Consider the following 12,645-nt stretch of genomic DNA (forward strand, 5'->3'; position numbering starts at 1 on the left):
TGAAGCTAAAAATTTCCAATCTCATCAAAAATACCCAAAGAGTGAAAACAATTCCAATCAGGCCTCCAGGTGGAATTAGGAGAAGCATCATCCCTCCCCCACCCCCCATGTTGCTTCTACAAAAACCTGTAAAACTAGAGGCTTTGAAACTGAAAGTCTTAGGATTGTGTTTGTTTTGTCCTGGGTTTCCTTAGGGTATAGTGCTGCTATTCTGCGGGGGAGATTTGGGTATTACCAAACATTCTGAATTCCTGTCCCCATCTGAAGACGAGATGGGAAATGGGGACCAGCAGCCTCAGCACCCCAGCATCTGTGCAGGGATGATTCCGAATTGGGGGTGTGGGTGCCCCCAGCTCAAAGCAAATAGGCATGGGAAAGGAACTGCATATAGTCTGATTAATTTCTAAGAACTTTCAGCCAAGATTTGATTGGAATGTCTCTATTTGGTGATCCCTGAGTATGATGAAGCCAAAACTTGCATTTCCTCTCTTCTTAATTTCAAGGTAAGCAGTGCAGTAGAGAGGCAGGGTTGAAGTTGCAGGGCTGGGGGTGACATTAAAGATGATGATGGCAAAAGCAAAACGCCTGTGAACTCTGAAGTCCCATCAGGATACCACTCTCAGTCTGGGCATGCCAGAGAGACTGAATTAGTTCTGATATGAAGGGATTCACTTGTGGTCTGGGGAAGAACAGAGTCTAAGATTTAGGAAGCTTGTATTTAACTTCTACCTCTTAGAGTTTGAGGATGTTTGATGAGTTACTCAACCTTGTTGAGGCTTAGTTTCCTCATTTGTAAAATGGGAATGGCAATAGTACACACCTCAAAGGAATGTCGAAATGATATGAGATAATGCTTAGAAAAGTACTTAGCCCAGTATGTCTGCCCCAAAGGATTAGGTACACAGAAAGCACTCGGTGAACGCAGGCCACCACCATTGACCTTTTCATTACTGCTAATGAGAAAACCTTGTAAATGTGTTCATATAAAGTGCCCTGCATTTTCACACACATGCAGCAATTAATACACTTCAAAAAGAGCATCTTGGTATATTTTGCGGCTGATTTCAAAATAATCCAACAAGAGATCAGGACAGAAACGATTACTCTGGTGTTGCAGGTCAGAAAATGGAGGCTTAGAGAGGGGAAAGGGTTTGCTGGAATTCATCACCTAGGACACTGCTGGCCAGGAGTGCAGTGCAGGTCTCTGCCTCCAGCACTCTGTCCACAGCTACCTGGGAGGGAACCAAGGGGCAAAGCATCCCAGAGCACAGAACTGGAAGCTGCCTGCAAGTGAGAGAGGGCAAGAGGTTCTATTCTGGTCTGGACTGGTCTAATCTGATCATTTGCACGCTGCCTGAGACCACGTGGAGTTTGCAACACTCGTAGGTCGTGGCCTAAGGTCTGAAAGTGCCGTGCAGGGAACCATGCTTCCCAATGCCAAGGGGAGGGCTTGTCACTTTAGAACAAGCTGAGGAGTTATTTGTATTGTCATTTGTTTAAACTTTTATTACAGAAAAATTTCAAACATATGGAAAAGGAGAGGTAAGATTATGATGAACCCCCAGGGCAGGTCTCCCAGCTTCGACAAACCTCCCTCTGGCCGTCTGCCCTCTCAATTTTCTTCTTTCTTTCTTTTTTTTTTAAAGAAAATACTTGGGAAATTCATACCCAATACAGACTCTCTCTGTGCCCTGCAGACTCAGGTCTAGCAGGTCTGGGGTGGCTGGAGTGTGTTGTTCTCAGCCCCACCCCCAATCCCAGGTGATGTGGAAGGACAGACACCCCTGGAGTCACCGAACTGGGTGACCTCCAAGGGTCCCACTATTTGCAAGTGCAGGATTCTGTAAGTGACAACCAGACAGTGGGTTTTGTGAAGGGAACTGGGCAAACCCTTCAGCTATGCAGGCACAGGAGGGGCTGTCGAGGGGACCTGCCATGTACTCACAGCGGCAGGAGCAGAAAGAAATGGTATTGGAGGAAGCAGGCTAGCCCTGTGGGTTGAGAAAGGACATCCCATGTTGCCATGGCACTGTGTGCTGGGCCTGTCACCCTGTGATGTCTGTGTTACCTACCAACTGCCCTCCTGTGCCCTCCTCGTGGGCAGAAGGCCTCTTATGCATCTTTATTCCCCAGCACCTAGCACAGTAACTGCCAACTCAAGCTAATTGTATGAAATTGATAACATCCGACTGGGTGTTACCTGGAATCTTTACCTTCAAATTATCAACTTTATGACTCCACTTCATATACAGTAAGTATTCAATAAATGTCCCAGTGAAGGATTAGGCACAGACAAGGTTACAAGAGCTCTGACATGCAAGCTCCCAAGCTAGTGACTCTGATCAACCCAACAACTGTGCAAGGTCACTATGACATCTCCATTTACAGGTGAGGAAACTGACAATGCATCTGGAAATGCTGAATACAGTGCGGGCGATGACTGCATGATCAATGTGTGGGAATGATTATTACTATTATTGTCCAAAGCTAGACAGCTCCCCAACATCAGAGCCAGGATTTGAACCCAGGCCTGTCTGGCTCTGATCAGATTGCCTTGCAAGGCAGTGTCTATCCTGGAAAAGCAGTAACCAGGAGACCCGAGTCAACACAGTTAATGCATGAAACGTTAAAAATATAAACCACTCGGCAAGTCCCAGACAATGAGTAATTTCAGGGTAAGGAACAAAACTGAAGGAGCTGGTCTAATTTTTCTAACAGAGCATGACCATATTTCAAAGAGAGTGGGTACCAAGGGCATGTCCCCACTGCCTGTCTTGCCTGGGCTTTCATTCTAGACCGAGCGAGGACAAGCCGGGTTCACACTGGCTGACCACACAACACTGCAGAGGCAGGAAGGCGTTTCTCTTACCTCTTTGCCCTGTCTTTCTCATCTTCATCCATTAGATTTTCTATGCAGTTTTCCTGCAAAAAAAAAAAACCCCAAACAAATTATTACCATCTGCTTCTAACCCTTTCTCACAGGTTTTTTTGGTTGTCCTCATTTTGGTCTTATCTAACCCACATGCCTTAGCCAAAAAGTTCTCAAACTTTTTGGTCCCAGCAACCCTTTATACATTTAAAAATTACTGAGGACTTCAAAGAGCTCTAGTGTATGTGGGTTAACACTGAGACAGCTTAAGTAGATAGTAGTCATTCCATTAGGCATCAGAGCGATGAAATTGTCAGGTATCAAGGCGCATCTGGGAAAGTTCACTGTATACTCATGAGAATTATAAAAAAAGCAGATAAGGGAGAACTGATTCTGGGTGGTGAGCACACAATGTGATATATAGATGATGTATTATAGAATGGTACACTTGAAAACTATGTAATTTTACTAACCATTGTCAGCCCAATAAATTTAATTTAAAAAGAAAGACAGATATTGTGTTACTATTAAGAAAACTACTTTGATGTTGCAGACTCCCCAAGGGTCCCCCGATCACACTTTGAGAACTGCTGTCTAGAGCCAGCTGAATGAGGCATCTGTGTATCTCAGCCTTCCACATGCAGATTGCCCATGACATCCTCCAGGAGAGCACTGACTTGTTTATCTGTTCATTACACAGACTCCTCTTACAAGGCAGCCTGGCGAAATGGGGGCCCCAAAGGAGCATAACCCACAGTCCTTCCTTTCAGGCACGTACACTTCCCTAGACAGTCAAAGCACACAGATGTGAAAATTAAGTAACAATCCAAGAATGTTCTTGGAGCCCAAGGTCATCAGAGGCTGCCTTGCTGCCTGGAACTTTACTCTCTCAGGCTGCTGGTGGGATGCCTGTCAGACCCACTGGTCTGGTTCCCTCTTCTGTCACACACTGGCCTGTGACCCTTCCATCCTCAGAGCCACATCCCTGAGTCCTTCCTCACTCACACATGTTCAGAGCCCTGCATGTCTGCGTGCTCCCTCTCCAGCTGGCACTCCACGCAGAAACACTGTCAGGGTGGCCACGAGGCCAGAGTTTGTGGGGGAAACTGAGAGGGCAGTGTGACTGAGATAAGGGTGGGGACCGTGGAGGAGCTGAATCACTGCCCACATGCTTCTGCTCTGAAATCAGAGGGTCTGAAGTCAGATCTCCAAATCTAACCCTTCGCCAATGCTCTAATGCTTTCTCTCCAAATTTAGTTTCATATGAAAAATTTCTAAGGGGCAAATGAATCTTTGCCTGCCATAATTTAGTTTTGTGATCGCAGTCTGCTGTGTGCACAGGCATGGGTCTGAGCTGGAAGAGGAAGAGAAATTCTGCAGCCATGGACCCCACTTATATCCATGCCCCAGTCAGCAAAGGGAGGCACATTTAGTGATAAATTTTGAAGCAATGCCGTTTAGCAGTTGAGGCTTGTCTCATAATTAAAATGGGGTTAACACATTTGCAAATAGGCATGTGCGTAATGTTCTCCAGATGGAATGTGTTCAAAAGCTTTAAGATGAAAAATGCGGTGTCAAATCATTCAATGACGCACTACCCCAGGTCTGCACTCCAAGGAAACTGGTGGCTGCCCACATGCCCAGGGCCCGAGTGAGGACCCCCCAAGCTATACCCTTCACTAGGTGCCCTGAACAGAGCACCTGGAAGGAATGTGGGCTCCAGTCCATTTTCCTGAGGTTCTGGAATCCTATTTGGAGGCCTGGGGTTGCTTTGTCATAAATGAAACATCTACAAGTGACTAATAGTGATTCTTTATCAACCACATCTTCTCTGATTTGTCTGTTTATCCTCAACATTTTCTGAATCTGTGAACCTTGATGGTTTACACCTACTTCCTTTTCTTCCACACCCTTCCCATCTCCTTGCCTGATTCCTGTCACTTGGCCCCTGTCTAAGCCACTCTGTTTAACTGACCTATGTGGAGAGAAGACGACTAAGCCAAGTTCTCTTGGGTAGCACCTGCCACAGAAGCTCCGTGTCCTTACTATTGTGTCACACCTGTGGTAGCCCATGCCTTCCCATGTGCTTTTGTTTATTTTTGCTTTCTACTTTAAAAACTGTGGTGAAGTACACATAACAAAATTTACCATTTTAAATCTATAGTCCTATGGCATTAAATACGTTCACATTGTTGTACAACCATCACCCCCATCCATCCCCAGAGCTCTCCATCTTGCAAAGCTGAAACTGTCCCCATTAAACAAAAGCTCCCCGTTTCCCCTCCCCCAGCCCCTGGCACCCACTGTTCCATTTCCTGTCTATGAATTTGACTACACTGGGTTCCTCATATAAGTGGAATCACACAGTATTTTGTCCTTTTGTGACTGGCTTATTTCACTCAGCATAATGTCCTCAAGCCTCATCATGTCATAGCATGTGTCAGCATTTCCCTCTTTTTTAAGGCTGAATAATATCCCACTGTGTGCATACACCATCTTTTGTTTATCCATTTGCCATCAATGGACACTGGGCCGCTTCCACCATTGGACGACTGTGAGTAGTGCTGCTATGAACATGGGGGTACCTCCTGCCTAGTAGTTTTGGTTACTCTTTTACTTAATAATATGGAGGAGCTGGAGGGGCCCAAAGGCAAGCAGGAAGCCAGTCAAGGGGAAGAAAGTCAGTCCTATGAGGCCAGGTGAAAGGAACCATAGAGAAGTTTAAGGGCTGACAACCGCTCTTCTCAATTATATCAAGAGTTTCTGATGAGGATTTTGAGCAGCCATTTTTTATGACCACAGAGTGCCAGGGAAGAGGAAACGAACTTAAACGAAGGCAGAGGAGACTCTGTCTGGAGCTGAGGAGATGACCATTGATGCTATTAACCCCCAGAGTGACAGTGGAGGGAAGTTGTAGAGTCTTGACGCTGGAAAGCTATATATTCTAGATGGGTTTGACATTCACAAGGTTTATTAGCCAGGGTCCCACCAAGAACAGATGGGATGGTTAGGATACTTCAAGAAGAACTTATTTACAAAGGGGCTGCTTGTCGAGGTTCAGGTGGGCAGCAGGGGGATGGTGTAGTTACCTGAAAAGGCAGTGGTGGCCTGGTGTCAGCTGACACCAGTGGAAAGCCTGGCTCTGCCCTTCAGTAGCTCTGTGTCACTTTGGGCAAGTCCCCGGACTCCCAGCCCTTGTGCCCATCTACGAGTGGAGGTAACATCAGGGTCTCTTTCATTGTGTGGTTATAAGAAGAAAATGAGAAAATCAATGAAAAACTCCTAGCACAGTCCCTGGCACAAATAAGTCATTGAAAACCTTAGCTGCTATTAATCACAATTTCAGTAATGACAATGAGTTAAACAGCCATCAGTAGAGACTGGTACTTAAGCCTATAAAATGTCTTTGGGCAGAATGCAAGCACTAGTCAGCAGGGTGTATGTGTGTGTGAGAGAGAGAGAGTGTGTGAGTGTGTGAGTGTGTGTGTGTGTGTGTGTGTGTGTGTGTGTGTGTGTGTGTGTTGGAAAGAGAGACAGACACATACACACAGTGGAGCTGCCTGGGGTGGAGACCTGCTCCCAGTGTCTAGTGAAAACTCAACAGAAACTGAGGTCTTTGTGATGTTGGAGGGAGAGATAGAAGGGAATGGAATAAACCTAGACAGGAATGACTGAGGATGTCCTCAATAAATATCTACTGACTTTAATTGAAGAGAAGAACAAAAGTGAGGTCTGCAAGTGACATTTTCACTACCTAGGTGAATTTTTGCCCTAAGGACTCTAGAATATTCTTTCTCACATCCATGCCAGGCACAACTGATTGGAACTCTGGCCCTTGGTGAACACAAACCAGCAAATGGTAGAGTGACTATCTACTCATGCCTCATCTGCCCTGGGTCCCACTGTGTGTCAGCAGTGAGGTGGGGGAGTAATAAATCATACAGGGGACAGGGACTCCCCTGGGGATTGGTAGCTTACTCCTGGGTCTCCATAGAAGGCCAAATGCACATGGAAAGGTATGTTATTCTACAAAAGCAGGGGTTGGTGATGTGTTTTTGTTAAGGGCTCCTAGTATTTCAGATGCAGGCCAATATGGTCTCTGCTGCAACCACTCAGCTCTCACATTGCATTGAAAAGCAGTCATAGACAATAACTAAGGAATGCATGTGGCTGTGCTCCAATAAAACTTTATTTACAAAAACAGGCTATGGGCCAGATGGAACCACTTGAATCACAACTTAGCCTTCTTCTTCAGTATCTTTTCATTTTGCACTTTTTGTACAAGCCTTTATAAGCCCAGTGGGTCACTCATTTTCCCCGAAATGACTACCATAAGCCTGGTCTGTTGCAAGGCCAATGTTTGTACAAAATGAAATCAGGACATTTTCAAATTGAATGGGAAATGGTTTGAATTACAGGTCCCAACTTAGCTGGAAATTCAAATATTCCTCTCCACCATACCAACCAAATTTGGTGAATTTCATTCATTAAAAAGAAAAAAATATTGAAAACAAGAACAAGTTGAAATCAAATGAGGCAATACCAAGCACACATAGCTCCCCAGTCGACTGGGGTTTATTTATCATCAAAAGCGAGTATGCCTTCTGTCCTCCCAGTCAGTCCGTGGTGAGGGGACCTCACATTGTTTGGATTAACGTCTTATCTCACATGTGGGAGCTTGATAATGATTTTTCCTCATTATATTAAGAAATAAAGAGGCTTTGAAAAATAGCTGTTGAACTATGATGCTTATTGTCTCCCTTTGTCCTTTAGGAGAGGCTAGGAAATAACTTCCATATTTTAATTCTTCCTCTCCAGGGAATGTCATTTTGGTTGCAATGATTCATTTGCTGGAGGAAAAAAAATAGTTTTTCTAAAGGAAATGGACAGTGAAAAGCTGAGTGATGCCCGTTCCTGCAATCTTGATTGCCCTCCAGCTGAGAAATTCTCATCACACTCTAGCACGTTCGCTGACTTGGGGAGGGCAGGGTGGACAGGTCGAATCTTAACCCTAGCCACTTCCACACTTGTCCCAAATAGCGTGCCTCCTGAGACTTGCTGGGGGTCTTGCTGAAGCTGGATTCTCAGAAGAAACCAAGATGAGACCCGACCTCAGTGAGCTTCTGAGATCCTATGAAAATTATACCACAAGCTTGTCCAAGGTCAACCACAAGACTTCATCTCCCTGTTACAATCATGGTTCCCTCTTCTAAGGGTCTGATGATTCATCATTCAGGGAAACGGTGACATAGCAATGAAGGAATGGATGGAGAAAGTTAGGAGATTTATTATTAAGTAAATTTACAATGACATCATTTGGTCAGCAAAGGAGTTCCAAAATAAAATCATCGCGATAGTTGGGTGGAAGGGTCATCCGGACATATTCGTCTTGTAACCTTTGAAACTTATGTTCCAATTACTTAAAATTCCTTTCAGGGGGCCACTTCATAAAGCATTTAGACTGCACGGTATAAACCTGAGTAACTAGAGAATCTGATGGGTGACAGTGTGTGGTCAGGGTGTGGACAATAGAGGCCTATGAAAATCAGCAAGAGGGAGAAAAGGAGATTTATGAGTCATTCTTAGAGCTGAGTCAGTGAAAGCCTTTGTTGGGAACTGCTGTCCAGCTGCCACAGACAAACTGAAACAAATCCATAAAACGCTGCCCCAGCCCAGCATGGCCCCTCCCCACAATGGTTCATCCCAGCGCTCCTTTAGGCCCCTGGGATGCTGTTCCTCATTGTGCTGAAGTTTGCAATGAGAGCAAAAGAAAAAGAAGCTATCTTTGAAACAAGAAGTCAAACTAGTTTTGGCTGTGGAGCTTTGGGTCGAATATCAGAGTAATTAAACATCAAATAACTTTTAATAAAAATGTGGGATGGTTCCTGCGAATTGCTGACTGTGGGAGGTGGCAAAATTGACTTGGGAGCGAACAGGATCTAGGTTTGGAGGTCCTCCATGCTCCTTCCTTCAGGTAGTGCGATGGCCTAGGCAGAGCCTGGGGAATGGCTGCCTCACCTGAAATGTGGGCTGGGACCCACTGTCCACTGTCCATAGGAGAACCCATCAGGACAACTCACCTATACAAAGCACTAAGAGAGGACAGGCTGGGCAAGAAAGGTGAAACACCTCCTTTTCCACAGTACAGTGATGAGAAGCCATGACTTTGAAAGTGAGAGTGGTCAGGACCTTCAGAGCCGAACGCCACCTCATTGGTACAAAGCAGCTTCCTTTTCACATTGTCTTCCCACTTCTCCTTGGCAATCAAGACTTGACTTTACAGTTTAAATAGAGGATGCAGTCTGCTTTCCCTGAAGAGCCGGGCAGCTCCTGACTATCACCTGTGCTGAGACAGGCTGGCGGCCGAGCTCACATCTGCAGGAAGGCCCAGAGGAGGGCGCTTCCTCCAGCTGTAGGACTCCATCATGACTTTATTGAAGTGAATGTGTTCCCTTCTCAAAGGTATCCATGAAATCATATCCACTTGTGTCCCCTCTGTTTGGTCTCTAATGATATAATTCACAGAGAAGGATTGCCCTCGAGGAGATGGGTGCTACCCTGGGGGGCTCCCTCTGGGGTGGGGGGATGAAAGCTCCATCCAAGCCACCTGGACAGCCTCCCCTACCTGACACAGGAGTTTGATCCGTGTGGATGCCTGGGAAGCCGGCCTTGGTGACTGGTGCCTAGATCTGTCTATGCAGCCTTGTGTCTGGGGCACAGCTCTCGGTGCCGGCTTGAGGTCACCTCTCTGTTGGTGGCACATGCTGTGTGCACCTCTGTGGGCAGTGCATGGACTCTGAGCCATAGTCACTGATGCCACAGGAGGCCTGCATGGGGACACCCCGAGAGAGAACCGACCTACTCAACAAAAAGCAGCCCTAATAAGGAAGGGCAGAGGGAAAGGCGACACCCTCTGTGCATGGGCCAAGTTCATGAAGACGGACTCAGTAAGGCAGCCACCACAGGGAGGTCCTGTGGAAACGATCACATTTCTGGATGCCCCATCTGCATTGTTTAGAAGACAATTTCCAAAACAGAATAACATCCTTCCCTCTCTTACTCCACACTGGCCCTTCAAGCATTTGTTCCCATAACAAGGACAACAATGATTTGCATTTCCCAAGAGCTTCCCAGCTTCCCGGGAGCAGGTTAATCCCATCATCACTACCACATGACATGTACCCTGAGGTCTGTGCAAACTGGGGATCCCGGAAGCTGATGTTTCACCCTCATTGCCTCCTGAAGAAATACTCGCAGCCCCTTCAACAGACAGTCTGAAGAAAGACCTGCCCTATGGACACGACAACACAAATGGGAAGATGGGACACAGGAACAGCACTGGGGCACTTGAGCTCCCAGCCCACCCGAGAGAAGGGACTTGAAGTCCTTCCTCCAGGAAGACCCTGGCTGAGGATGAAAAAGCACTGGTTATGACACAGGCTTGTTTGCCAAGCAAACATAGTGTCGGCAGGTCCAGAAATGTCTGATTTTTACACCATGTAGAGGCCAGTTGGGTTTTGCCCTGGAAAATCGCCAGGACTGGAAGGTTTTGCAGGACTGGAAATCTCCAATTTCCCCATTGTGCTCATTCAGATATTCATGTCGTAAATAAAAGATAGCTTAGAGGATCTCTGTCCTCACTCACATCCGCCTCTGGGCAACACAGAAGAAACTACAAGAACAATGAAAACTATATTTTTTCTTTCTTAAAACAGAGACTGAAATCTTTCCACTGACAAATGTCTAATGAAGCCACCCCAGTAAACGCACAATTTGCCCATCAGCCCGACTCCCGTCTGCCCCCAGCTCCCCAGCTCTAGGTGGTAGCTTCAGGGTGTCAAGGAGAGTTCAAGATGCAACCCTCTGGATCAGGTCAGGACAGTTCAGGCTGGGCTTTGGAATTAGAAAGGCCAGCCCAGGCCACCTTCCGGAAGGTATTTCGCTATGCACAAAACATATGAGTTTGTGAAATAAGCTACAGATAAAGCTCTAGCTTCTGGTTTTCTCATATGTCAGCTCATTTAGACATGACTGTCTGATCCTATGGTATTTTTCCCCTGAACAACTCTAACAGACACTAGCCTACGTCCACAAGCAGCAACATGGCAGTAATTCAGCAAGGAATAAAAGCAGAGGTAGAGAGAGAGGGAGAGAGAGAATTTGTGGGGGGAGTATGTACACCTGGTAGTGCACACTTCCCTTGGCTCAGAGGATGCACTCTGATTTCCTAACCATGGCATTCACAGCCCTAGGTGATGAGATGCTATTTTGTGACTTCAACCCCACCTCCTGTCACTTGTCATTTATCCCCCCAACCTCTGTCCCTGACATCTACACTGCCAGGATGTCCTCCTCTGTCTCCAACGCCATCACCTGTCTTCTTCATCCCTCCAGCCGTTCCTACCCCATCCGAGGACAGGGGAGCACTCATTACCCACCCCCCTGACCATCCTCACCTCATTATAACATCGATTTATTTCTGCTGTGGTGAGGTCACAACCCTCCCCCACCCCTCCCATTAGATGGTAACTCCCTGGAGGGAAGGCAAGCATAGTTCCCATCCTCTGTGCCTCTCAGCACTCAGCAGATGTCCCAGGGCTCAGTACAGGCTCCCAGGACAGGAGCTATACAGAAGGAGGGCTTCCATGTAGGAATCTATTTCTAAAGTTTGGAGAGAAGCTGGGCCTTCTGTTCCCAGCCATAATTCCCCATAACACAAGACAGCCAGGGGAGAGGCTGAATGGGAATGCAGGAGGCCTGATGCATGGAGCCTGTCCCCGCGTCACCTCGGGTGCTGGGCCCTAACCCTTTTTAGACTAATGGAAAACAGGGCAAAGAGATTAACCCATGTTCACTCAGAAGACTGCCATCTGCACAACTCGGAAAGCTCCTTGCTCTGCCCAGCCCCTCTGGACAATGCTAAACAGGCTTAGCCTGCTGCGGGCAAACAGGAAAAGTAGGTCAGCTCCGAGCATAGTTCTTCCACCATGATGAACTAATGATGGGGACGAGGGGAGGGGCAGTCCATGGACAGAGGGTGGGACCAGCTCATGGCCCAGCCTGGGGGGTGCAGGCCAGACTCCAAGGGGCAAACAGGGGAGCCAGGTGAGGAGGAAAATGCAAAGAGATGGTTCTTAAAAAAACAACAAAAAACTGCAGAAAAAGAACAGCGTGATTGGCACCCACTGCCATTTCCCTGCCTTCAAAGGCAAATTGATCCCTGTCTTCATGGTGGTGAAGCAGCCCCTTCACCTGCACATGTGCACCACCCTGATAATCTGCAGCAACGCTGCTGGCAAACCGGGGTGCTGTCCCCAGCTGGCTACCGTCCTCCACCTGCTCCTGATGCCACTCCCGTCAACTCCCCCACAGCTACTAGTGATAACTGGATGCTTGCGGGGGGCAGGGATGGACTCGAGTCAGTGGTGCCAGGACCTGCAGGCACATGGCCCTGTCTGGAGGGGAAGGCACTGCACAGTTCCTGTTTCCTGTGTTTGGTCCGGGCTACAGCTGTCCAGGCAGAAAAGCCACCCCTTTAGGCCTCTTGGGCTCAAAGTTAGACAAAGCACCGGCCATGCTGAGGGAAATTCCCCCGAGGCCCAGGGGATCTAACCTACTTCCAGGAGCTGGTGTCTTACATCAGGTCATCTGGGGAGGGCTCAGTACAAACCTGAAGACTGATGCTGGGATTCCCAGGGGACCAGGCCTGCTCCCCAGGGCTTCATGGATGGACAGGACCCCTAGCTCAATCCCTCAAATAGCTCACCCCTGCGCCT

General features: G+C 47.3%; 1 protein-coding gene across 3 annotated transcripts in view; it reads right to left on the bottom strand.

The window, feature by feature from the left end:
- The window catches only part of NPAS2 (neuronal PAS domain protein 2), a 150,595-nt gene that overhangs the window by 80,473 nt on the left and 57,477 nt on the right, over nucleotides 1–12,645 (bottom strand). For all 3 annotated transcript variants that reach the window (XM_019666530.1, XM_019666527.1, XM_019666529.1), the window contains exon 2: nucleotides 2,870–2,922. In XM_019666530.1, the coding sequence (XP_019522075.1) occupies nucleotides 2,870–2,901 (32 nt within the window). In that variant the 5' untranslated portion in view covers nucleotides 2,902–2,922. The remainder of the gene's footprint in view (nucleotides 1–2,869; nucleotides 2,923–12,645) is intronic.

The sequence above is a fragment of the Hipposideros armiger genome, unplaced genomic scaffold, assembly GCF_001890085.2.
Source record: "Hipposideros armiger isolate ML-2016 unplaced genomic scaffold, ASM189008v1 scaffold_472, whole genome shotgun sequence".
Taxonomy (NCBI): domain Eukaryota; kingdom Metazoa; phylum Chordata; class Mammalia; order Chiroptera; family Hipposideridae; genus Hipposideros; species Hipposideros armiger.